Source organism: Bos mutus, chromosome 4 (genome assembly GCF_027580195.1).
Source record: "Bos mutus isolate GX-2022 chromosome 4, NWIPB_WYAK_1.1, whole genome shotgun sequence".
In the NCBI taxonomy this organism is placed as follows: Eukaryota; Metazoa; Chordata; class Mammalia; order Artiodactyla; family Bovidae; genus Bos; species Bos mutus.
This window is the reverse complement of record NC_091620.1, coordinates 1893619-1920630: the sequence shown is the minus strand read 5'-3', so window position 1 is coordinate 1920630 and position 27012 is coordinate 1893619. Positions and strand designations below refer to the sequence as shown.

General features: G+C 42.6%; 1 protein-coding gene across 1 annotated transcript; it reads left to right on the top strand.

Moving 5' to 3' along the window:
- The first annotated feature begins 281 nt into the window (after nucleotides 1-281).
- XRCC2 (X-ray repair cross complementing 2) lies at nucleotides 282-26562 on the top strand. The gene is made up of 3 exons (XM_005907430.3): nucleotides 282-423; nucleotides 12478-12559; nucleotides 22840-26562. Exons 1-3 carry the CDS (start codon nucleotides 385-387, stop codon nucleotides 23559-23561), a joined length of 843 nt encoding a protein of 280 aa, XP_005907492.2. The 5' UTR covers nucleotides 282-384; the 3' UTR covers nucleotides 23562-26562.
- Nucleotides 26563-27012: the final 450 nt, after the last annotated feature.

Below are 27012 nucleotides of genomic sequence, written 5' to 3'. Positions count from 1 at the left end.
TCGTGCATTGGAGAAGGAAATGGCAACCCACGCCAGTGTTCTTGCCTGGAGAATCCCAGGGACGGGGGAGCCTGGTGGGCTGCCGTGTATGGGGTCGCACAGAGTCGGACACGACTGAAGTGACTTAGCAGCAGCAGCAGCAGCAGCAGCAGCAAGCTGTCTCCTAGTCTCCTAGGAGACGGGGGTCTGACGTCAGTGAACCGGCATGCTAGAACGCCCTACTGCGCATGCCTGCCGGCTCCCCACCGTAGGCTGGGTGCAGTGCGCATGTCACGCCGGGGTCAAAGGGTCAGCGTCTTTGACTGGCTGAGGGGAAGACGCCGGGCGGTAAATGGCGCTGTAGGCGGGAAGATTGAGTGGCTGGTGCGCCGAGCCTCCGGGGAGATGTGTAGTGACTTCCATAGGGCTGAATCTGGGACGGAGGTGAGAGGCGCCGGGGTGAAAGCCAGGGAGACGAGAACAGGGCCGCGGGTCGGCGCGGGAGGCCAGCGGGCGCGGGAGGCCCGGGGCCTCAGGAGGAGGAGGCGCGCGGGGCCCGGACCCCGGCGACCCTGGTGCCCCGTCCCCCAAATTTGCGCCCCCCGGAGACTTGGGGCCCTCAGAGGGCTCACTGCGTACACGACTGCGTGTAAAATGGGAGCTGTCTAGTCTTTAACGTTATGGGCCAAACCCGTGCACGGCAGTCAAACACGGTTTGCAGGAGAGGCTAAGAAAAGCAGGGTGTCGCCCGGCTGAGCGTTCATAGATTTTTCTAGAACAGGGGTGTTTGAGTAGGTGGCGCCACCTTCGCCTTCTGTTCTGTACGTCTTTGCTTATGGCATCCTGCCCTCGCTATTACAATATATATCCAGCCCAAGTATCCAGGGCCACACAAGCAGTGAGTGTGAGGCCTGCAAGGATTTATTCAGGAATTGAACCAGCAAGGATCAAGCACTTCGTATGTGTTAGCCGCGGGTGAAAGAACTAGAGTTAGAAGCAGGAAACAGCTTCCGCTATTGCAGAACTGAGAACGGAGGCTGACCGCCAATTACAGGACCTTGGGCAACCTGGAAGACTTAACTGGGAGGGGGAGGCGACAGCGGAAGTTTCAGGGACCTTTTGAAGGTGACTTGGCAAGGAAGGGGTGACATGGGGCAGGGAGTTGGAAGTATGTGGGTTCTGCCTTTGGGCATCCCTGATACCTCAGTTGGTAAAGAACCCGCCTGCATTGCAGGAGACCCCAGGTTCGATTCCTGGGTCGGGAAGATCCCCTGGAGAAAGGATAGGCTACCCACTCCAGTCTTCTTGGGCTTCCCTGGTGGCTCAGCGGGTAAAGAATCTGCCCGCAATGCGGGAGATCTGGGTTCGATCCCTGGGTTGGGAAGATCCCCTGGAGAAGGGAAAGGCTACCCACTCCAGTATTGTGCTCTAGAGAATTCCATGTACTGTATAGCCCATGGGGTCGCAAAGAGTCAGACACAACCCAGCGACTCTCACGTTTATGCTCCCTGATTTAGGGGAAGTGCAAGTAGCTCTTTGTAGTTGAAGCCAAACAAAGCTAGTGCGGACACATTGTTGGAAAGTCAGCCCTGAGAAGTAGGCAGTGCAGGTTACGGAGGATCTTTTATACGGAGGAGGGAGGACGGGTAGCACTGCCCTAAACTGATGAGCAAGCTTTCTTCGGAGGTCCAGATAGTCTGTATTTAGGTTTTGCGGGCCATTCCGTCTGTCAGGACTACTCAACTCTGCTGTTTAATGTGAAGGCAGCCAGAGACGTGTAAACAAATGAGCGTGGCTCTGTTCCAATAAACCTTTTGTTCTTTTGGGGAACCTTATTTTTGGTGCCAGGTCTTCATTGCTGTACCAGCTTTCCGTAGTTGTGGCAAGTGGGGGCTGCTCTCTGGTTGTGGTGCTGAGGCTTCTCGTGTTGGAGCGCGGCCTGTACCGCACAGCAGGCTTAGACAGCTGTGGCAAGTGGGCCTTGTAGTTGTCCGCAGGCTCTAGAGCACAGGCGTGGTAGTTGTGGCGCACAGGCTTGGTTGCTCCACGGCCTGTGGGGTCTTGCTGGACCAGGGCTGGAACCCAAGTCTCCTGCATTGACAGGCAGATTTTTTTTTTTATCAGTAAGCAACCAAGGAAGTCCCAACCTTTTGTTTTTTAAACATCAAGGTTTGGTCTGCTGGCCGTTGTTTGCCAACCCTTGCTCCTTTAGAGTGGAGGCGCGGTTCCCCATAAGAACTGCCACAGTTACAAGCTCACTGATTGAAATGATAATTTGAATCCTAGGTTAAACTCAGATGACTTTGGCAGTCAGAACAAGGCTAGCATCTAAAAACTGAGAACCCAGTACAGTCAAATCACTGAACAAAAAATTCATCATATCGTCTGCCTGCCCCAGCCGTCTGGCGATCCTCAGCAAGATTGCCTTGCTAGAATTACTTTGGAGTACAGAGTGGGCGGGGGTGGGGAGGATGCTTCCTTATTCTTTTTCCTTTTTGTCAACAAAACCAACTAAACAAGCCTCTTTTTTAAGTGGTGGGCACCCTGTGGCCGTTGCTGAATTTATTTGGATTTTGTTTCTTTTCTTAGTACATTAGTCTACTACACAAACTTCTTCTTGGAGTCCTTGTGTTGAGGAAGATATCTGAGGTCACAGACTATCCCAAGAAACTGAAATAAGCTACTTTTTAATTCACAAGAATAGCCACATTATAAAATAGCTAACTTTCCCCCACGTCTTGTGACTAGGAGGCAAAAGACATTTCATACAGGGTCTTAAAAAAAAAGACAAAAGTTGCAAAGAGGATTTTTTTTTTTTAAGCAGATTCCAGGGATGCACTCTCTGGTAGGCGAGAGAGCAAGTGGAAAACTTACGTAGTGAGCCCTTGATTTAAAGAAGACACACCTTGGAATGCAATTTACAGTAGATAATTTGTTCTTTACCTTACTTTTAAACAGTAGCAGTGGTATTTTTACTTTTATATCCTCTGAATATTAGAAAAGATTTTGGTGATATTTTGGTATCACCCACCAAGTGGCTGCATTTGCACGTAGTTGTTAAGTAGTGACATACTTTGAGTTTTCTCAAAAATGCCAGTATTCGTTAAGTGTAAAAGTAACCAGGGGATAAAAAAATTTGCTGTCCAGTTTTGGTTGACATGCACAACATACTCTTTCTTCTCTTTAATTTTATTATGATAGTTTCTATTGTATTTATTATTAAAGTATTACATGCTTATGGCAGAACATTCCAGTAGTACGAAGTGAAAAGTTGGAAACCTCTCCACCCCAATTATCATGTCCCAAGGGTGGTGCTAGTGGTAAAGAACCTACCTGCCAATGAGGGTTGCTCCCTGGGTGGGGAAGATCCCCTGGAGGAGGAAATGGCAACCCACTCCAGTATCCTTGCATGGAGAATCCCATGGACAGAGGAGTCTGTAGGGCTACAGTCCATAGGGTCGCAAAAAGTTGAACATGATTGAAGCAATTAGCATGCATACAAGGTGGATTTTTGTGAGGTTTCCCAGAAATTCTCTTTTTTTTTTTTGGTATTTTGGCTGCTCTGCTCAGCATGTGGGACGGTTTTCCAACCAGGTATCGAACCCAGGCCACCACAGTGAAAGTGAAGAACACGAACCACTAGACCACTAGGGAATTCCCTGCCAGAAATTTCCCAGTGTCATTGTTTTGGAGGCTGAGATGGAGAGTGCTGGATCATGATTCTAGTCTTGGCTCTGCTGGCAGCAAGCTGAGAGATTTTGTATAAGTTGTTAAACCTTGGGGCTGCCCAGGTGGTGCCAGTGATAAAGAATCTGCCTTCCATCTCAGGAGACCTAAGAATGGGGGTTCGATCCCCAGGCCAGGAAGATCCCCTGGAGGAGGAAATGGCAACTCACTCCAGTATTCTTGCCTGGAAAATTCCATGGACAGAGGAGCCTGGCGGGCTGCAGTCCATGGGCCACAAAGAGTGGGACACTGCCGAGCACACGTATTAAGCCTTGTCTTCTAGCTGTAAAGTGAGGGAATAGATGATTTCTCAGTTCCCTTTCAGCTGTACTTCTAGAAGGTGAGTCCTTATACTTCTGCATATCCTTCCACTAAGCACAGTATTCCCTGCACAGTGAACACTTGATAAATATTTATTAATAGTAGTACCTGGTTTTCTTTATTTTTTGGCTGTACCATGCTGCACACGGAATCTTAGTTCTATAACCAGGGATTGACCTGTGCCCTTGGCAGTGACAGTACCGAATTGTAACCATTGGTCCACCTGGAAATCCCCTGGTTTTCTTTTCTTAGAAAAGGTTCAACTCACCTGCCAAATCAACTGGCCCTGAAAATAGATGGCACTGGAGCGTCGGGCCCATAGCTGGCTGTTGCTGGCAGTCAAAGAGGCACAAGAGGACCGGTGTGCCAAACAACACCCCTCCACGCCCCCCATGCTGTAACGCATAGGAGGGCCACTTCGGTGGGCCTTGAAGCCTGGGTTGTGGACCCATGTGGAGCCACAAGAGGCAAATATTACATAAGACAAGTAGTGTTTCTTAAATAATAATAATTGGTCTTGCAGTGATAGAACAACATCTATCCCCTTCTCTCTTTTCGTCCCTTCTTATCCAGAACCGAATCAGTGCTCCATTATTACCATTACTCCATTGTGAGTACTTTCAACTTCTTGTCTTTTTACATCCTAACCTACAAAAGCAGAGACATTACTTTGCTAACAAAGGTCCATCTAGTCAAGGCTATGGTTTTTCTGACAGTCATGTATGGATGTGAAAGTTGGACTATAAAGAAAGCTGAGCACTGAAGAATTGATGCTTTTGAACTGTGGCTTGAAGAGTTGAAGAAGGACTCTTGAGAGTCCCCTGGACTGCAAGGAGATCCAACCAGTCCATCCTAAAGGAGATCAGTCCTGGGTGTTCATTGGAAGGACTGATGCTGAAGCTGAAACTCCAACACTTTGGCCACTCATGCGAAGAGTTGACTCATTGGAAAAGACCCTGATGCTGGGAGGGATTGGGGGCAGGAGGAGAAGGGGACGACAGAGGATGAGATGGCTGGATGGTATCACTGACTGAATGGACATGAGTTTGAGCAAGCTGCAGGAGTTGGTGAAGGACAGGGAAGCCTGGCATGCTGCAGTCCATGGGGTCACAAAGAGTCAGACACAACTGAACTGCTTTCCTGACCATGGTTAAACCCAGCTGTCTACTTCCTACTTCCTACTGTTTACTGTCTACCCACTCAGCTGGATATTGCTAGGGAAAATCACGACCAGGCTGACTGACTTCATTTTTAAATTTATAACCATCAACTTCAAGTGGACTCCCAATCCCACCTGTGCTTTCCTAGCTAATTCACTTTGTCTCAACAAAATACCTGTTATCAAACCCAACCTTATGCCTGAATTCCAGCCACACATGTTCTAGTACCTTCTTGATACCCACATGGATGTCTAATAGGCCTCCCACACTTAACATGTTCATCGTGATTGACTCCTGGATCCAAAGAAAATAGGAGAAGCCTTGCCCCAAATTGAACCCTTGGTGTACCACCACACATGTACACCCAGCCCCAGCCTGCTCCCTCCTCTGCCTTCCCTATCTTGTTAAATGGTGAACTAATTTTTTTCTACCTTTTGCTCAAGCCAAAAACCTTGAAGTCATTCTTGAATCCACTTTTTCCTCTCATATCAGCCCACATTCGTTCGTGCATTCTGTCTTCTGTACCTTCAATGTGTTATCATGGATTTGACTACATTTCACTACCTTTCCTGCAGCCATTCCTCTTCCTAGTAACCATCACCTGCTTGACTGCACTAACCTCCTAACTGGTCTCTGCTTCACCCTGTTCACACTTCCTCTAATGTATATTCCACGTAGTGTCCACGATGCTCTACTCAAAACATAAGCAGACTCTACTGCCCAGAGCTTTCCAGAGGTTCCTGTATCATTCATAGTAGAACCTGGAATCCTGTTTCTTATATGATTTGCAAACTGTGTGATTTGTCCTTCCGCCCCACCCATAACCTCAGCTCTCCTCTCCTGCCTTTGTGATCTTCTCTCCCACTCTCCCTGACTCTTCTTCAGGCACACTGTTCTTGCTCTTCCTTGAATGTACCAGACCTGCCTCAGCCTCAGAGCCTTTGCAGTTCCTGTTGAGTCGGCCTAGATACTTCTCCCTCAGAAAGTGACACGGCTCACTTCCACACTTGGGTCGTTTGTGTTCACAAGCCAACTTGTACGAGGAGGTCCTTCCTACTGTTGTTTTTTAAGATTTATTTTTGTTTATGGCTACAATGGGACTTCGTGGTATTGTGCAGGCTTTCTCTGGTTGGGGCGAGTGGGGGCTGCTGTCTGTCAGTCACTGCGGCGGTTTCTCCTGTTGCCGAACGTGGGCCCTAGAGTGTGCAGGCCTCAGTGGTTGCGGCTCACCGGCCCTAGAGCACAGGCTCAGTTGTCCCACAGCATGTGGGATCTTCTTAGGCCGAGGGTTGAACCCATGTCCCCTGCATTGGCAAGCAGATTCCTAACCACTGAGCCACCAGGGAGGTGCCCTTCCTACTAGTAATTTTATTCCATTTAACCTTTTTCTCCCTCTGAACACTTACATCTGACATGTTACATTGTACATGTGTTGTCTTCCCACCTCCCACCCCCGCCATTTAAGAATCATGATTGCAGATGTTCTCTGCTGAGTTTATTTCTTCAAGTCTCAGCGTTTTGAACAGTATTTAGCTCACTGAAGGCGCTCAGTAGGTGTTCCCTAGTAACTCAGTAAAGAATACCTGTGCGATGCAGGTTCGGTCCCTGGGTTAGAAAGATCCCTGGAGTAGGAAATGGCAACCCATTCCAGTATTCTTGCCTGGGAAATCCCATGGACAGAGGTGCCTGGTGGGCTGCAGTCCATGGGGTCGCAAAAGCTGGACACGACTTAGCTACTAAACAACATCTGGCTTCTGTCTCCATCTTCCACTAAGTGCTTTTCTCAAGGTTACCGTCAAACTTTATGTTGCCAAATGCTCATTTCTAAGCACCCGTCTTAGACTAGAAAGGCAGAAGGTGCACTTCGTGCAGACAAGCTGTCAGGACCCCGGCACATGCTGATCAGTGCGTGTCTAAAATAATCCATTAGGAAAATCCCTCCTTCCCTGGGGAAGAGAGAACAAGAGGATAGGAGAATGCACCTCACATGTTTCTCCAGCGGAGTCTCACAACGGGGCAGGAGGCCAGGGGAGGGAGTTCCTCCAGTGTTAAGCTTCTGCAGTTTTGAGTCTATGCTTTGTTGTCTCTTTCTGAGGTCTTGTGTATAGTTGATTTTTCTAAGTGAAATTTTGAAGCACAGTCTGATAATGACTTCCTAGTGAAATCTTAACTGTGTATTTAATGAAATTACTAATTTGTGAAATGTCATAAATTAAAATTTAGTCTTTATTTTGCTAGAAATTAATGCTGCTTAGGTATGTATAGTAATTTTCGCCTGACTTTTAATAAATTTTTCTTATAGGATGATTGCTTTTTAAAACATATTAGTGAAAGGCAGCAGCTCTCAGGGAATATACTAGAAACAATGGAATTGTACTATTTAGTGTCTGAGTAACAGCTGTCTTTTCCATGTAATTTAGACAAAAGCTTTATTGAAGAACCAGGCCTAGTACTCTGCCCTGAAGGGCAGTTGAATTTTCTAAGTAGCAGAAGAGCCTGATTTCATAAATGAAAAGAATTAGTCCTCTGATTTAAGGGACTCCATGATAAGGGCCAAATTTTGCATTGATCACATACATGTTAACATAGATGCTGTTTCCTTGCCTTCCTACACGTTCCAGCTCATCTCTTTATGTGTTGTTGAGTCACTAAGTCGTGTCTGTCTGACTCTTTGCAGTCACGTGGACTATAGCCCACCAATCCATGGGATTTCCCAGGCAAGAATACTGGAGTGGGTTGCCATTTCTTCTTCAGGGGATCTTCCTGACCCAGGGATCGAACCTGCATGCCCTGCATTGACTGATGGATTCTTTGCTGAGCCACCTGGGAAACCCTCTCTGTGTTATAGTTACACATATTTGCCTGGAGTGAATTTCCTCTATATATTGTATATGTAGGAAAACTAAGAATTGTATTCAGTTTGTAGATGAAAGTCCAAGCCTGTTATAGGGCAGGGGGGTGAATATTTGGTTTAGAGTGTAGATGGACTTTCACACTTAACTGGTTTGAAACCTTGCTGCTGGGTCCATCTGCAAACAGATTTCATCACAAAAGGTCAGGGGAAATGAGCCTTTACCCAAATGACAATTACATATGCATGTTTGCCTTAATATCATTCATTTCTGGTAATTTGATCTTTAAGCTCCCCTTCCTGCTCTAGTGTAAGCTTCTCCATAAAAATAAAATGATGCTTTAAAGCATCTTTATGATACATATTCTACTTAATAAGCATATATAATAAACATATACCTTGAAGGTATATGTTCAATAAAACAGACTCTTGTTAATGACTATTAATAACTTTAGCGATAACTGTGAGTCTGGGTGAACTCCGGGAGCTGGTGATGGACAGGGAGGCCTGGCATGCTGCGATTCATGGGGTCGCAAAGAGTCGGACACGACTGAGCGACTGAACTGAACTGAACTGAAGAATACTCATGGGCTTTTGTAGAACTTTGCATAGGTTGTCCAAACATAGAAAAATTTGTATAGTTTAAGGATCCTTTTACTCCAGCCTTTGCCCAGTTCTACCTACCTGTGCCCTGTTTACCTTCATCTTAACAAGCAGCTACTAAGGTTGTGCCAGATGTAAAGCATTTTGGAATTGGTGGTGAGCCAAGATAGAGCCCTCTCCTTTAAGCTCTTACGTCCAGATGAGGGAGACTGGTAATGTGTTCTGAAGTATAGGAATAGCTTTCTGGAAGGAGGTGGCCCTCAAGAATGTATAGAGTTTTCATTCATTCAATAGTCTGGGCCTTAGAGCATTTGAGAGTATAGGGAAAGGACATTTCTTGATTAATGAATGTCTCTTTCAAAATTAAAGTAGCCTCTCACACAGATTAGAATCCACTCTCCCTTTTCAGTGCCTTCACAGAGCCCCATGTCATTTCTGTTACAGCACCTACAATACGTTGAATTCTTTAACCTTTTGACTCTGCCCCATTCAATTTTTTGAGGATAGAAACTGTGTCTGTTGTATCTATGTATGCCCAGCAAGTTATTCACTGGACTATTTACTGGAAATATTCAACTGGAATATTTACTAATGAATATTTGTATAATTAAGTATTACCCCCTTTCTTTCTGCTGTTGAAAGAAAATATTTGGGGATCCTTGTGATGTTAGGGTGTGTTATGAGAGATGGTGAGAGAGCCCAAGTAAGTGTTTAGACAGGACCTTAGGTTGGTTTGACCTTCCGCTGAGGAAGTCCAAACCCGTTGTCCCTGTGTCCAGTGATGCAGACTTCGAGGCTTTGTAGCGCAGGGGAGAGCTCCAGGCTTTGGGAGGCAGAGGTCTCAGTGAAATCCTAACTCATTTTCTCATCTGAGAAGCAGAATGATAACAAATAGAGTTAATGTAACAATTAAAAGAGATAATGTATAGAAGTTATGTACCACTGATACCACAGCAAGTACAAATAGTAGTTGTTTTTAGATAGGTATTGTTACGATGATAAAACCTGGCAGATAACTGATTTACAAACCAAATGCAAAAACTGTTCATTTACAATTTGAGTGCATGTGCCAAATAGATGAAGATTGTGTCCTCTGTGTATTCTTTCCCAATTAGGAAATTTGGGCTCAGAAAGGGTGCTTAGAGAATCAAGAGAAATAGTTTAATTATCTTAATAGCTGCCATCACCAAACTCTGTTTGCCTGATGTGGTCATCTTCCCTAAAGGAATTAAACTGTCCCGTCAAGCAGAATTTAGTTGGATTCCTTGTACCTTGGCTTAACTTACTTTTTGCACTTCTGAAGCTCTAGTTTGATTACACCTTGCTTCTTTCAACTCCTCAAATCTGGACATCATTCACTTAAATTTATGTAATGGTCAGGTTTATGCCAAATTTTTAGGGTATTTTCTACTTGGGTTTGGAAGATACTTCATCCCATCAGATGACTTTTATATGTTGTTAATATTGCCTATTTGTGTAAGTATTATTATGAAAAATAGCTATGTTTTCCTAAACAAAAAATGTAGTGAGGAGTGAAGTTAACTGGGTTCTCATCTCTCCTTCTGTATCTAATCTATTACTATGTGTTCTGGTTAAAGTTTGTGAAGATCATCTCAGCTCTTACAGAGCTGGAAAAGGAAGAAGTATTTTTGGACAATTGTGGATATTCTTCCTTGACAGTATACCAAAACTTGACAAGTAGTGAAGTTACTGCGTTGTAGAATATGAAATTATTTCAGTAAACTTTTCATATGTTACAGTCCATTGACTTATAACTTTAAACTGGGAGTGAATTTTACCCAGTGATTGGTCATTTGGAAATGGTGGTTCACTGAGTTATGTAGATCTTCCAAGTATTTACACATTTGTTAAATAATTAGCCCCCCAAAATCACATTTGTTAAAATCACCAGTGATTTTACCACTACCTTAAGTATTGGGATGCTGTCAAGCTCACAGTAGTAGATAAAAGTTTTCCAAAATTCATATTTTATCATTGGCAACAAATACTGACAGTTACTTTTCCTTAAAATGATAGGCTCACTTCCTTCATTTTCAATAAGATGTCTGACATCTACCCATGTTTGTGTAATCATAATTTGTCAGTCATTCTTCAAATAAAAGTGTTTTGTGAAAAAGTATCCATCTCATATAATCACACAAGTGCTTTTCCTAGAGAAAACCCACTGCGTTTGAGTTTGCAGCAGAAGTGCTTTCTTTGTGTGTGAAGTTGGGGGAAGTCCCCAAGACTCCGTCTGCAGAGTTCCAGGTCCTCACCCCCTCACTCATTCAGACATTAATTGCATGTTTGGCGGTTCCCAAGGCTACCTTCAGGTTTAGTGATTTTGCTGGAAGGACTTACAGAATACACTGAAAGCTTAGTCACACTTATATTTTGCTGCAGCAGAAGGAAACATTGAAATCAGCCCAGGGAAGAGGTACAGTGGGACGAAATCCAGCATTCCCAACAGGAGCTTCCGGTTGTCCTGTCCTGGTGGGGTGTGGGCAGTGTGCTAGCTTTCCCCAGCGGCAGCGAGGACAGTGTGCTGGCCGAGGAAGCTCACCTGAGCTTTGGTGTCCAGAGTCTTTATGGGGCTTTGTCATGTGGACATAGTCAGCCCACCAATAACTGAGGTTGAGCTGCCTCCAATCCCTCACCCCACCACTCTAGGCATCAATTTCTCTTGGAACACTTTGAATCCTTAGCAGTCTTGTGAAGGAAATACTGGTTTTTTCTTCCCTTTACCTATGAGAAACCTCAAGCCCAGAGATCTAGTGGGTCAGGTTCTGAAGTCCCAGCTGTCTACTCTTAACTGTTGTAAATTGCTGCTTTTTTTTTTTTTAAACTTATGATTTACTTTTGGCTGTACTGGGTCTTTGTTGCAGTGCACGGACTTTCTCCGGTTGTGATGAGTGGGGCTGCTCTTCACTGCAATGCTTAGGCTTTTCTCGTTACGGAGCACAGGCTTTAAGGCAAGCAGGCTCAGTAACTGTGCTTAGTTGCTCCATGGCATGTGGGATCTTCCCGGACCTGGGATTGAACCCATGTCTCCTACATTGGGAGGCGGATTCTTAACCACTGGACAACCAGGGAAGTCTATTCATTGCTTCTGAAAACCCCTTGCTCTAATCTACAGACCAGAGAGCAAACTCATAAAGGTGACATCCAAGATCTTTTGTGATCTGACTTCTGTTCTTTAGGACTTCGTTATGTCCTGCCTGTTTTGTGCCGAAAGCTCTGGCATTTCAGATCTCCTTACAGTTTACCTACACACAGCTGTTTATAACCTTTTCATCTTGGCTGATGTTGCATCTGCCAGGTATGCCTGCCTATGTGCCCTATTCACAGATTCAAGTATTTGGAGCTTCTCAGGGAGAGTTTTTCTCCATTGTCCCTTCCCTTCCCATCCCCTCCACCAGATAAGGAGCTGGCACTATAATGGACAGACGAAAGCTGATACCTGTGTGACAAGTGTGGTAGGCATAGTGAGAAAGATAATTATAGCAAGTAAGGAAGGTAAATACTTTGCAATTAGTTTGATTCTGTGTCCCAAACTATGCTATCGGCTTCTTTGAAGGCAGAGACTCATTTTATACCAAGAGTACTTGGTACATAAAAAATAAAGTATATTCTGGGTAAATGAACACAACTTTTCTTCTAAATTATATTTTCTATTTCATAATTTCCTCCAAATCCTCAAAATGCTGGTGAAAAGTTTCTTACAGACTTTTGGTAAATTGTATAAATTTTGATGTGTTGTGTGTGTGTGTATGTTGGATTTTAAATTTTTAGATAATAAATTTTCCTTCTCTCTCTTTTTTTCCTGCCTTTTGCAAGCTCCTTGCCCGACTGGAAGGTAGAAGTTCCTTGAAAGAGATAGAACCACATCTGTTTGCTGATGAAGAGTCACCTGTGCATGGTAAAACACAGTCTCAAGCCAAAATACAGTGTCATAAATGAAGTTTTATAAGACAAGTTTTTCCCCTGCATATATCCATATATGGGTTTCCCTGGTGGCTCAGATGGTAAAGAATCTGCCTGCAATGTGGGAGACCCAGGTTCGACCCCTGGGTTGGTAAGATCCCCTGGAGAAGGGAAAGGCAATCCACTGCAGTATTCTTGTCTGGGAGAATTCCATAGACAGAGGAGCCTGGTGAGCTACAGACCACGGGGTTGCAAAGAGTTGGATACGACTGAGCAACTAACACACCCACACACACACATTCATGTACATACTCATACTTCTAGCAAGAGCCTACATAGATTAAACGTGAAATTAAAAACCGGGACAGAGATGATGGCGGCACGCTTTTTAACCTTCGTTGTCTGCCAGCTGAAATAGAGCCTGGCTTACCTTCAGTAAGTCTTCAGTGTAAAAACCTCTCTTATCCCAGCACAGTAACTGTGGGAGTTTGTTACTTATTTTTTGTGTCCGTACAAGTTTGAGGATAACAGGAAAGTTCTTAGGTACTTGGTAGTTCTGTGAATATTTTTACAGTAGGGAAAATGATAGCCGCTTATTCTGCTAACACTTCTCCACTAGGGAAAACTTAAAAAAGAAGGTGGTGTGCTTAGATGTGTGTGTGTGTGTTTTTCTTTTCCACTGTAATAGCTTTAAAGAGATAAAATTCACTCAAGTGTACAGTTTGCACTTATGCGTCTATTGGCACAGTCAATTCTAGAACATTTTCTTCACCCCCAAAAGAAACCCATGCCTGCTGGTAGTCACTCAATTCCTCTCGTATCCCTTAGCTCTAGGCACCTATTAATCTACTTTCTGCCTCAGTGATGTGCCTTTTCTGGACATTTCATGTCGTTGGAACCATCCAGTATATGGTCTTTTGTCACTGATGTCTACTTTGCTTCATATTTTCAAGATTTATTATACTGTAGCATGCATCAAGTAGTCTGTTCCTTTTTATTGACTAATGTTCTGTTGAATCCATTCATCAGTTGATGGCCATTTGGGTTGTTTCTACTTTTTTGTTATTAAGAATAATGCTGCCATGATCGTCCTGGGTACAAGTTTTTCTCTGGAGAAATATTTTCCGTTTTCTTGGGTAGTACCTATGAGAGGAGCTGCTGGGTTGTATGGTAGCTCTGTGTTTAACCTTTGGCAAAATTTCCAGGCTGTTTAAAGTGCCTGTTGGGAAACCCACGTTTCACCTGTCAGCATCAGTGAAGTGTGTCCTGGTTCCAGTCTACCCAGGTCCTGCACACAGCTATTGTCTGTCTTTTTGATTATAGCCTTCCCAGTGAGAATGAAGTGATACCTCATTGTGGTTTTGATTTACATTTCCCTAATGGCTAATGGTGTTAAGCATCTTTGCATGTGCTTTTTGGCAGTTTGTGTGTGTAATTTGGGGAAATATCAGATCTTTTGCCTATTTATAAAATTGGGCTGTCTTTTTATTATTGAGGTGTAAGAGTCCTTTATATATTTTAGCTACAAGCCTTTATTAAATATGTGATCTGCAGATATTTTCTCCTGTTTTATAGTTTGTTTTCTCCATCGAGGCACAAAGTTACTAATTTTGATGAAGTCCATCAATTTATCCAGTTTTTCTTGCTCTTGTCTTTAGTATCAAAGCTAAGAAGCCATTGCCTAATCCAAGGTCAAAAAGATTTAGGGCTTTTGGTATTATTGTAACTGGTTTCTGTTTTCATTATTTTCTGATCAGAGAACATACTTCTGTGATTTCAGTCTGTTTAAATTTATTGAGATGTGTTTTCTGGCCAAACATATGGTCCATCCTGGAGAATGTCCTACGTGTGCTTGAGAAGACTGTGCATTCTGCTGTAGCTGGGCCAGGTGTTTTATTGATGTCTCTTAGTTCTAGTTGGCTTTTAGTGTTGTTCAGGTATTTTTTTCCTTGCTGATCTTCTGTCTTGTTGTTCTGTCTGTTGTTGAAAGTTGGATATTTTAGTCTTTTAGTCTCCAACTATTGGTGAATTGTCTGCTTCTCCCTGTCTGTCAGTTTTTGTGGGTTTCATGTAGTGTTGGGCACATGTATGTTTATTATCATTATTATAGCTTATCAATGAGTTGACTTATTAATCATTATAAAATGTTTCTCTTTGTCATCTCACACCCTTTAAGATGGCTACTGTCATAACAAACTCACAAGTGTTGGTGAGGCGGGGAGCAGATTAGTACCATTGTGCACTATTGATTGGGATCATAAAATGTTGGGATCATAAAAATGGGATAATAATGGTGCAGCCATTATGGAAAGCAGATTGAAGGTTCCTCAAAAAGTAAAATATAGAACTACCATTGTACTTCTGGGTATACAGTCGAAAAGAATCAAAAGCAGGGTATTGAATAGGTATTTATTTGCATACCTGTGTTCATAGCAGCACTATTCACAGTAATTGCTCAAAGATGAAAGCAACCCAAGTGCTCATCAACAGATGAATGGATACAAAAAAAGGTGGTCTGTACATAGAATGGAATATTATTCAACCTTCAAAAGGAAAGAAATTCTGAAACATGCTACAACATGGATGAATCTTGAGGACATGCTTAGTGAAATAAGCCAGTCAGAAAAAGAAAAATACTTCCTGAATCCCCTGTATTATATGGGGTATCTAAAATAGTCAGATCATAGAAACAGAAAGTGGAATGGTGGTTTCCAGGGGCTGGGGAGGAAAGAGAGAATTGTCGTTTAATGGGTACAGATTTTCAGTTTTGTGAAGTGATAAAGTTCTGGAGATCTGCTTCACAGGTGTGTGAATGTACTTAACACTACTGAACTGCATGATGAAGATGGTAAATTTTATGTTATGTCTTTTACCACAGTGAAAAAGAGGTCCTTTGTCTCTAATAACAGTTTTTTGTCTTAACATATATTTTGTCTGATGACAGGCTAGCCACTTGTGGTCTCTCTTGGTTACGTTTGCATAGTATTTCTTCTTCTGTCGTTTTACTATCAACCTTGTGACTTGGGATATAAAGTATGCCCGCTGTAGACAACCTGTAGTTGGATCATGTTTTTTTATTCCCTTTTGTCAGTCTCTGCCTTTTGTTTGGACTGTTTAATCCATTTGTTATTATTAGTTGAGATGGGGTTTATGGCTGCCATTCTGCTATCTGTTTTATATGTGTCTTACATCTCTTTTGTTCCTCTATTCATCCTTTACCGTCTTCTTTTGTGTTAAATGGGCTTCAGTGGTGGCTCACATGGTAAAGAATCTGCCTGAAGTTCAGGAGACCTGGGTTCGATCCCCAAGGCAGGAAGATCACTTGAAGGGCCTGGCAACCCACTCCAGTATTCTTGCCTGGAGAATTCCATGGACAGAGGAGCCTGGTGGGCTGCCATCCATGGGGTTCTCAAAGAGTTGGACACAAAAAGTAAAGAAAAAATAGTTGGACCTGACTGAGCAGGAAGTGAAGAGGAACTAAAAAAGCCTCTTGATGAAAGTGAAAGTGGAGAGTGAAAAAGTTGGCTTAAAGCTCAGCATTCAGAAAACGAAGATCATGGCATCCGGTCCCATCACTTCATGGGAAATAGATGGGGAAACAGTGTCAGACTTTATTTTTTTGGGCTCCAAAATCACTGCAGATGGTGACTGCAGCCATGAAATTAAAAGACGCTTACTCCTTGGAAGAAAAGTTATGACCAACCTAGATAGCATATTAAAAAGCAGAGACATTACTTTGCCAACAAAGGTCCGTCTAGTCAAGGCTATGGTTTTTCCAGTGGTCATGTATGGATGTGAGAGTTGGACTGTGAAGAAAGCTGAGTGCCGAAGAATTGATGCTTTTGAACTGTGGTGTTGGAGAAGACTCTTGAGAGTCCCTTGGACTGCAAGGAGATCCAACCAGTCCATTCTGAAGGAGATCAGCCCTGGGATTTCTTTGGAGGGAATGATGCTTAAGCTGAAACTCCAGTACTTTGGCCACTTCATGTGAAGAGTTGACACATTGGAAAAGACTCTGATGCTGGGAGGGATTGGGGGCAGGAGGAGAAGGGGTCAACAGAGGATGACATGGCTGGATGGCATCACTGACTCGATGGATGTGAGTCTGAGTGAACTGCGGGAGTTGGTGATGGACAGGGAGGCCTGGCGTGCTGCGATTCACGGGGTCGCAAAGAGTCGGACACGACTGAGCGACTGAACTGAACTGAGCAACTAACACTTTCACTTTGTGTTAAATAGATATTTTCTAGTGTATCATTTTAATTCCTTGTCATTATTTTTACCTTTTTTTGAGTTAGTTACCTCATGATCACCCTCAGGATTACAATCAATGTCTTAATTTATAACAGTCTAGTTTGGGCTACATACCGTCTTAATTTCTATATTTTTTGTAAAAAATCTTTGCTATCATATAGCTCCATTCCTGTCCCCTTCCTCTTGCTGTTATAAATTATGTATTATACAGTATATGCCCTTCACACTTAAATTTTTGCTTAGTTAAAATAATTAAAATTACTTAATGCAGTTGTTTCTTAAATCACATGAAAAAATAATTACAAATATAAAACACACATAACTCTTATATTTACCTATATAGTTATATTTACCTGTGTTCTTTATTTGCTCATTTGGAATTAAGTTACTGTCTACTGCTGTCCTTTCATGCATCCTGAAGGACTCCTTTTAGTATTTCCTATAGAGCATATGTGTTAGTCAAAAAAATTCTAAACTGTCAATAATAAATGACAAATTTTGGTCAAACATATTAGACAAAAGATTCAACTATCTTTTTATTCTATCAGAAAGGATATTATTACATTGAACCTTATGGAACTGACATTAAAACATGGATTTGAAGCATAGCTTAAACATTTGAATGTTATGTTTATAGAAACTTTAAAAAAAACCATTATGTTCAGTCACTAACAAAAAAGTTTACTTAAAATTATGATAGATCTTAGAGCTATAAAACTAGTTAGATGGAAAAAAATATCTGGTTAGGTGAATATTCTTTAGAGCAACAGCAGACATAAAACTAGGATTATAAGGGTTATTTATCAACAACAGCACTTTAACAGAGTATTATAGGGAAGTTCATTTTGAAGCAGTAAGAGATTGAGGGGTTACAAGCATCTCCAGTACTGTTGTGAAACGTTTTTAATGCTTTTTTTGGATAGGAGTTATTCAGTACCATATGCAAACTCATTATCTCTTCAGCACTATAGTGATTGCTCTGCAAATTCAGCATATTTCTTACATGATTGCTCAGTCGTGTCTGACCCTTTGAGACCCCGTGGACTGTAGCCCGTCAGGCTCCTCTGCCCATGGGATTCTCCAGGCAAGAATACTGAAGTGGGTTGCCATGCCCTCCTCCAGGGGATCTTCCCAACCCAGAAATCAAACCCAGGTCTCCTGCATTACAGGTAGATTCTTTACTGACTGAGCCACCAAAGAAGTAAGTTGGTACCTAGAAGATGTATTTTTTGGCTTTTCTCTCTTTTCCTTATTTTGAAGGCTCTTTAGATTCTTAAACTCACTCTGACAATCTGTTACCCAAACCCCTTACAGCATTCTATTTGTGATAGTAACTATCAAGGCCAAACCATCCAGATTTTCTGATTTAGTTTAACTTGTCAACTGTCAAACTGTAGAGGTAATTTTTTTTTTTTTTTGGTTTGGGTTTTTCCTTTAACTACCAGTTGTCATACTCAATACTTTGACGACTGGGGCAAGATTTCTCTTAACAGCTCACAGAAACTTATGAGATAGTGTTTCAGATGCAGTTAAAAGGACCATGTCTCTCTATAGAACATTATGTTTGAATATTATTTTTGATCTTATGATTAGGTAGTAAATGTTTATAAAAATCAATGAAATTTAGTTCATCATTAAACAAACATATTTGTAGAGAATCTAGTTCAAGAAGTTAATGATCGTATTCATCTTTAATTTCCAAGTTGGCAGATTTTACTCACCCAGTTGTTAGAAATGCCCTTTCCCCCCCCCACTTTGCTACTAATCTGTAAAAGGGGAAGAGTGCTTCTACCTACCTGATAGTCTCTTCAGTTCAGTTCAGTCGCTCAGTCGTGTCCGACTCTTTGCGACCCCGTGAATCGCAGCACGCCAGGCCTCCCTGTCCATCACCAACTCCCGCAGTTCACCCAGACTCACATCCATCGAGTCAGTGATGCCATCCAGCCATGTCATCCTCTGTTGACCCCTTCTCCTCCTGCCCCCAATCCCTCCCAGCATCAGAGTCTTTTCCAATGAGTCAACTCTTCGCATGAGGTGGCCAAAATACTGGAGTTTCAGCTTTAGCATCATTCCTTCCAAAGAAATCCCAGGGCTGATCTCCTTCAGAATGGACTGGCTGGATCTCCTTGCAGTCCAAGGGACTCTGAAGAGTCTTCTCCAGCACCACAGTTCAAAAGCATCGATTCTTCACCACTCAGCCTTCTTCACAGTCCAACTCTCACATCCATACATGACCACTGGAAAAACCATAGCCTCGACTAGACGGACCTTTATTGGCAATTAGACAGCCTTAAACTTTGCCTCAGTTTCATTCATGCTGAACCAGGGCTCTGAAGAATCCATATTCACACCACACTGGCTGTTCCTCAATTAATGCATGGGTTTAGAAAGCCTTGTTAGATCTTGTAGGAGAGTGCTCTCAAAGCTTTACTCTTTTGAATTACACTGAAAAAATGTTTATGAGCACCACCCCTCTCTATCCAAGAAAATACTTAGCAAAGTTTTCATTTTCCCTCTGTTCTGAGAACTCCAGAAAACACCCGGAGAGGTCTCACAGTTACCGTCTCACCAATATCATGGGTTTCTAGCTCCCTGCGGAGTCCCTCCTCTGTTGCTTCAGAATATGTTACATTTCTCTTACCTTATCTTCATTTGACTCTCCAGCCACATGAAATTGCTGTTGAATTTTTACTCTTTAAACGAGCCTGCTGCTGCTGCTAAGTCGCTTCAGTCGTGTCCGACTCTGTGCGACCCCATAGACGGCAGCCCACCAGGCTCCGCCGTTCCTGGGATTCTCCAGGCAAGAACACTGGAGTGGGTTGCCATTTCCTTCTCCATTAAACGAGCCTAAACCATTGTTATTTTTCTGGTTCCTCATGTATGCCTCCCTTCCTCCAGTCTGATTTCCATCCTGCTCTTACCTAAAGACAGTGACTGCTCCCTGTGGTGCTGTTTCAGACTGAGTATCTCTGTTTTTAAAGTTTGGTTCATAAAATAATGTTTTAGTTAAAGGTGCTTTTGCAGACTGTACATTTCCACGACAGTTCAGTGATCTGTTCCTTACCTCTCCCCTGCCATTTTTTAATTTTTAGAACTTTTCTGCTGCATTTACTATTATTTAGTACTGTTTCTATTAAATTTGTGTCTTAACTGCCTTCATGCTGGCTTCTCTAGCTGTGGATGTGTCCTGAGACTTGAGTTTCGGCCTCTGTCTTAGTTTTAGGTTCACTCCCACTCCCCTGAAGAGTTTTCTGTTCTCCGTTTCTGTGTAGCTTATTCCTAAATTGCTCTCTTCAACCTCTTATTACTGTCATGAATCTTGAATCCTAGTGGCCGTAGGATATATTTATTTTTGACACCTAGAGATACATCTTAACATACCATTTTGAAAGCTAAATTCTTGTTAGAATATTTATGTGATATGTGGATTAAAAATCTCTACTCAGTTTTGGTTTTTTCTTTCTTTACACGGCACTTCCAAGCCTGTCTTTGAGAACTTTTAAGTCACTACGCTAGGTTTCCCCTTACCTTCTGAGTAAGTGAAGGAGGCCGAAGACTTGATAGAAATGAAGCATCAGCACACTTGGGCCCAGGGGCAGCTGGCGGGGGTGAACTAGCCCTGGACCATTGGTTCCTGTCCTGGCTTATCTCTGGTGTTGGCCCCTCATTCCACGCCTCGGTCAGTGGCCTTCACACCTGCCCACTCTGCTAACCAAAGCCGCACCCCACCTGCGCCTCCCTGCCACACCTGCTCCCTTTCAAAATGCTGTGTTCCAAAACTGACTTTGTGCACGGAATGAGAACTTACATTTTCATTTTTTAGATTTCTTTCAAGACATTCTTAAGAAGAAAAGAATCTGATGAAATGCATTCAAAAGATTCTGTACTTCGCACTAGGGATAGAGTATTCAAGTCCTCACCTTAAAGTAGTGAACAGGAAATCTACCAAGTAAATCGTCAGAGATGACATACCATGTAAATGTAATGATGATTGATGATAAAGTTTGCTTTTCCTACCTCTGAGTGTTATTATTAGGATTCCCTTTTTCAGTTGGAAGGCCCTGTGGAAGTGTTGATGGCTGCTCCTCAGCCTTGTGGGCCAAGTTCCTAGGAAAAAGAGGCGCATGTGTGTGGTCTGCTTGTTTATCTCCCCACTGCGTCTCTTCGTGGCCCACTGCGTCCTCACAGCCACTTTCCCATTAACCTTGCTCATCTGTGTTTTCAGCTTTCCTTCCCTATCGTTAATATTGGCTCAATGTTAATGTTCCTTCATCTAGTGATGTAGTTTATTCTCTTTCTGTAATATAGGGCGATAAAAGAGTTTTATCTGGGGGCATGGTGAGGATTTCCACTTAGTTCTTCCTTAGCTATATGGTAGGAGGGAGTAACCTGAACTTCTGGGTTGAACATAACTGAACATAATTTTAGTCACTATAAGAGCATCCATGAACAATTGTTAATGTGAAGATAATTTTACTCTCTGAGGCTGAAATCTTGGGAATGGGGGCGGGGAGAATCTTTTTAATTAAAAATTTGAATTGCAAATTGTATATAAGATTATAGTGAAAATTGGCTGAAGTTTTGTACTACTTAAATATGGTATGGTGGCAGATTGCTAGATTTCTTACAGATTATTTGTGAGTGTTCCAACATACAATGGTTTGTTAGTAATAACAGGAAATAAAGTAACTGGACTCTCAGACAGACCTTGTAGTTGGTTCAGAGCCTAAGAAACTGCCTTTTTAACGTGGTGTTTCCACTTATACTATTCAGACATAAAGCGAATGGCAAATAGACAAGAATTGAAAAGCCCCTGTTGTGAGTGGATTTTGAAAGTCTGGCGGCAGGACAGTTTCCCCAGGTGTTTTATTTGTGCTGTCCTCAGTAAACGAGAGTGACTCGAACCTGCCAAGAAAGAGATTTGCATCTTCAGAGTAGCTGACCCTGACTTATAATGCTCGGAAAATAACTCACAATGCAGGTGTCATTTGAACGAAATGGTGTCGAGCGGTATTCATACAGCACAGAGCAACTCAAGGCAGTGTGGAAACGTGCAGAGTGTTTCCCCTGCGGATGCAGTTGGCACTCAGGGCCTGAGGGCTGGGGGCCCTACTGCCTGTGTGCGTGAAAATGCACAGTCAAGAGCCCTTCCACCCAGAATGCCAGCCACTCTGGGAAGCCCTTGTTAGGGAGTGTTTCAGCTGCACATAACAGAAGCCCAGCCTCATGACTTCGTTCTTCATGTTGGTGTGGAGGCAGGCTGCGCATGGCTGCTGTGCAGGGTTCTGTATTGTCATCCACGTCCTGGGCACCTCCAGTCTTCCTGCTCTGTCCTCCTTAGGGCCTTCCCTCTGCGATGTATACCTGTCGTCCTCGCTGTTTCTAGATAGCTGTCACTTCCGAGAAGGGAGCAACAGAGCAGAAGTGGCGCCCATGTCAGGACAGCACAACTGGAAAACCCCAGCAGACGTCCACCTGTGGCTACACTGTGGTACCTGGTGGCCTCTCTTTGCAAGGAAGACTGGGAAAATCGCTTTTAAGCTGTGCACATTGCTTTCCCCCCCAAAGTGGGGTTTTACACTTAAAGAAAAAGGAGAAACCAGATATTGGGTAATTAACGACTAGAAATGTTGTGTACCAGTAGTCAGTATCTTTTTAAAAAATGCTTGGTCTAAGGCACTTTATTCGCAGTGCTGTAAGAGCACTTGTGAATGTATGAGGACCCATCTCCAGGAGATGCCCATAGGCCCATTTCAACCATCTCATTTTGTTTGTCAGATTTTCTTGGTGCTGATTAACAGCGAACACCTTTTTCAGAGGTGAAATGTAATGATTTATGTTTAATGTCTTTATTTGTATTTGCATATACAAATTCCTTTTGGCAAATGGGTTTAGATTTTCTTTCAAAAGAGAAAACTTTCCATAAATGTCTTTATAAAAAACATTTTTTGCAGACTTCATTTTGTATCCTGTCATTATTGTGCTGCTACATGTTGACTGACATTTTAAAATTTTACACAGGTGATGTTCTTGAATTTCATGGTCCAGAAGGAACAGGAAAAACAGAAATGCTTTATCATTTGACAGCACGATGTATACTTCCAAAATCGGAAGGTGGACTGGAAGTAGAAGTTGTGTTTATTGATACAGATTACCACTTTGATATGCTCCGGCTTGTTACAGTCCTTGAGCATAGACTGCCGCAGAGCTCTGAGGAGATGGTCAAACACTGCCTTGGGCGGTTGTTTTTGGTGTACTGCAGTAGCAGCACCCAGTTACTCCTCACCCTGTGCTCGCTGGAAACGATGCTCTGTAGGCATCCCTCTGTCTGCCTGTTGATTTTGGATAGCCTGTCAGCTTTTTATTGGATAGACCGCGTCAATGGAGGAGAAAGTGTTAACCTGCAGGAGTCTACTCTGAGGAAGTGTTCTCAGCTCTTGGAGAAGCTTGTAAACGAGTATCGGTTGGTTCTCTTTGCAACAACACAAAGTATAATGCAGAAAGCCTCAAACCCGGAGGAAGGGCCTTCCTGCGCCCGTAATCGCCTGAGTGACGTGGATGTGGACTATAGGCCCTATCTCTGTAAGGCGTGGCAGCGGGTGGTGAAGCACAGAATACTCTTCTCCAAGCAAAACAACTCCAAAGCCGGCAACCAGTTTTCTTTATTTTCACGTCATTTAAAAAGTAACAATGTAAAAAAACACTTTTTTACTATTGGAGAAAGTGGTGTTGAGTTTTGTTGACGTGTATCATAAAACAGTCTTTTGTCAGATGTTATGCAAGTTTTAAAAAGTGTTTAATAGGCTAAAATGATTTGATTCTAAAATTTTAAACTCTAAGGGAATCTAACATAACCACGTTTCTACACAGAATGGAGTTCTTAAACTGGAACCTTAGACTGTTCTGTTCCTGGGTTGTTGAAGATTATTCAGAGTGATAACAATAATAGTTAAACTATATTAAGTTGTTTTAAAACTAAATAAATAAGATACACATTTCAGTCCAAATAAAATGGAGTTTTCTAACTTTGTGTCACATTTCTGGAACTCAGTTAAATACTTGTTTAGGAAAGTTGAAACGCCTTTCTGATTTTTCATATGTAACTCCTTTAAGAAGCTGTGAACTTGGAAAATGTTTCTCTGGAGCTGTTATTTCTGTAAAGAGGATGAAAGCAAGGAGCCTACCCAATCTGCTGTTCACATCCAAGACTACGGGAAGTCAGAGCATTCTGATCTGTTATACCGAATCCCAGGACACAGCTGCATTGTGGTTGGGTTTCTGTATAATTGTTAAATCACGGGGAAATGAGATACCCATTCAGAGAATTCTGTGAAGGTTGAAATTTTCATCTTTCTTGTTAAGTAACTTGTTGTTTGTTGTTCAGTCGCTCAGTCATGTTCAACTGTTTGTGACCCCATGGACCGCAGCACGCCAGGCCTCCCTGTCCACCATCTCCCGGAGTTTGCTCAAACTTGTGTCCATCGAATCCATGATGGCATCCAGCCATCTGGTCCTGTCACCCCTTTCTCCTCCTACCTTTGTTAAGTAAGAGGCAAATGCTAAAACTATAGTATAATTGCACGTTACTTGTGTTTTCTTACCCATTTAGAATAGGTCAGACATACCCTGAAATGAACTGAAATGTTGCCAGCTGAGAGCTGGACAAGGCTTTATATTCCTTGGTCTAGTAATGGCCAGAAAGGGGTGCATGCATCTCCAGGGGCACACAAGGTAGCCTGTGGTGAAGGAGCAAGAAAAATTTAGAACCTTGATTCATAGATTCTAATCTAAGAAAGGATTGAGTCATATCAATATTTGATATTGACCCTATCACTCATTCAACCCATATATCAGATTGCCTTATGTCACTTGTATTTTTGAGGTATCCTGTAGGAAAAGTGGAAAGAACAATGGACTTGGGTGTTCTCAAGGGTGTGATCATTTAAATGTAACCTGTTTAGTTAAAATTAACTGTATGTTCACTTACCTAACAAAGCTGCTCTGTAAGGGCTTAAAAGATCATTTTCATAATGCAGGCATAGCAGATGTAGCATATGCTGTTTGTACCTGCAGCTCCTCCAGCTTTGGGGAACCTACAGTTCCCCAAACCCAGCGACTTCTGCAAGTGTCATCTGGACACAGAGCCTGCTGGGCGGCGTGTGGGCCAGGCGGGGCAGTCCTTACCAGTGAGGGCCAGGGCTTGGTAGGTTGGTAACGCCTCTCCTCACCCCTTGGTAAGAACCAAGGTGTTTCTCAGGTGGCCCCTGTAGGAGCCATCTCCTCATTATCTCAGTGTTTCTCGCCTTCCACCCCCCACTCTCATGCGGCCTCATGGGATTCTCTCCCTAAAAAACAAAATCCTTGTCTAGGGACTGCTTTTGTTGTGAGTTGGAGGGGAACCAAACTGTCGGCAGGCAATAAAAAGTCGTCAGGCTAACAGCCCTTCTAGGTGCGGTATTTGCTCTTCAGCCATATTATGGAATTTAAAATGATGGCATTCTAATTGTTAATCAAGTTAAATTACATTGGATCATATTACTGTCATTCACACCCACTTGTGTGCCCTCAATAAATATTATTTTGCTATTAATATACTTTATTACCATATTTTATCCACAGTTCCTTTTTCGTTTTATATTCTTGTGTATTTTATTACATGTAGTACATGTTACACGTAAAGTTCAATTCAGTTAGTTCAGTTGCTCAGTCGTGTCTGACTCTTTGTGACCCCATGAATCGCAGCACGCCAGGCCTCCCTGTCCATCACCAACTCCCAGAGTTTACTCAAACTCATGTCCATCGAGTCAGTGATGCCATCCAGCCATCTCATCCTTTGTCGTCCCCTTTTCCTCCTGCCCCCCCAATCCCTCCCAGCATCAGAGTCTTTTCCAATGAGTCAGCTCTTCGCATGAGATGGCCAAAGTACTGGAGTTTCAGCTTTAGCATCAGTCCTTCCAATGAACACCCAGGACTGATCTCCTTTAGAATGGACTGGTTGGATCTCCTTGCAGTCCAAGGGACTTTCAAGAGTCTTCTCCAACACCACAGTTCAAAAGCATCAATTCTTCGGCACTCACCTTTTTCACAGTCCAACTCTCACATCCATACATGACCACTGGAAAAATCATAGCCTTGACTAGACGGACCTTTGTTGGCAAAGTAATGTCTCTGCTTTATAATATGCTGTCTAGGTTGGTCATAACTTTCCTTCCAAGGAGTAAGCGTCTTTTAATTTCATGGCTGCAGTCACCATCTGCAGTGATTTTGGAGCCCAAAAAAATTAAGTCTGACACTGTTTCCCCATCTATTTCCCTTGAAGTGATGGGACCAGATGCCATGATCTTAGTTTCCGAATATTGAGCTTTAAGCCAACTTTTTCACTCTCCTCTTTGACTTTGATCAAGAGGCTTTTTAGTTCTTCTTAATCTATAAATATTTGTATGTTGGGGGAATATGCTTATTTTTCCTCCCCATAAGAGTGTGTGATCAATAAGAGTGACAGTCTCTTGCTCTACTTGAGAGGACTTCTCCTTTTAGCTGTTGAGATGTGAAAATTCTGTTACCTTCGTTATCAAGCTCTGGATGTGTGTTACACACATTTATGAAAAACTTAGCAACTCTTAGCAGGACTCTGGCCTTGATTGTGATAGGAGCTTCCATTTCTCCTCTGTATAAATGAAGTGCTAATTGCATGGACTGTTATTCACAGATTTATAACTTATTCTTCAGGAACATGATTAAAAAATAATGAACTTTTATTATTAACTTAAATTATCAATTATATATTAATGTGTCAGACCAAAGACTTAGTTATCTTAAAAAGATTTGTTATCTGACATGTTGGAAGGAATTAAGAATCCTGGTTAATAAAAAATTCTTTTAAACTAAAAATTATACCGGTGGGATTTCTTGAGCACTAGAAAAATGAATACTTGTTTAAAAAAAAAAAAATTAAAGCAAAGGAAGCAGCACATCCCGAGTCCCAGATGGCAGATAACGCGATGCTGGGTAGAAGCAGGAGAGTAACGGGGGTGAGGGAGTACAGAACTTAGGGTATTTATTCCATTTCCTTGTTTAAAAGAGAAGGGGGGTCATAAAATAGTCCATATGAAGATCACTGTGAGAATCTAGTTTTCAAAAAATGTGAAAGATATTTCAGACATTCTTCTGATAAATGCTATACAAAAATCCATG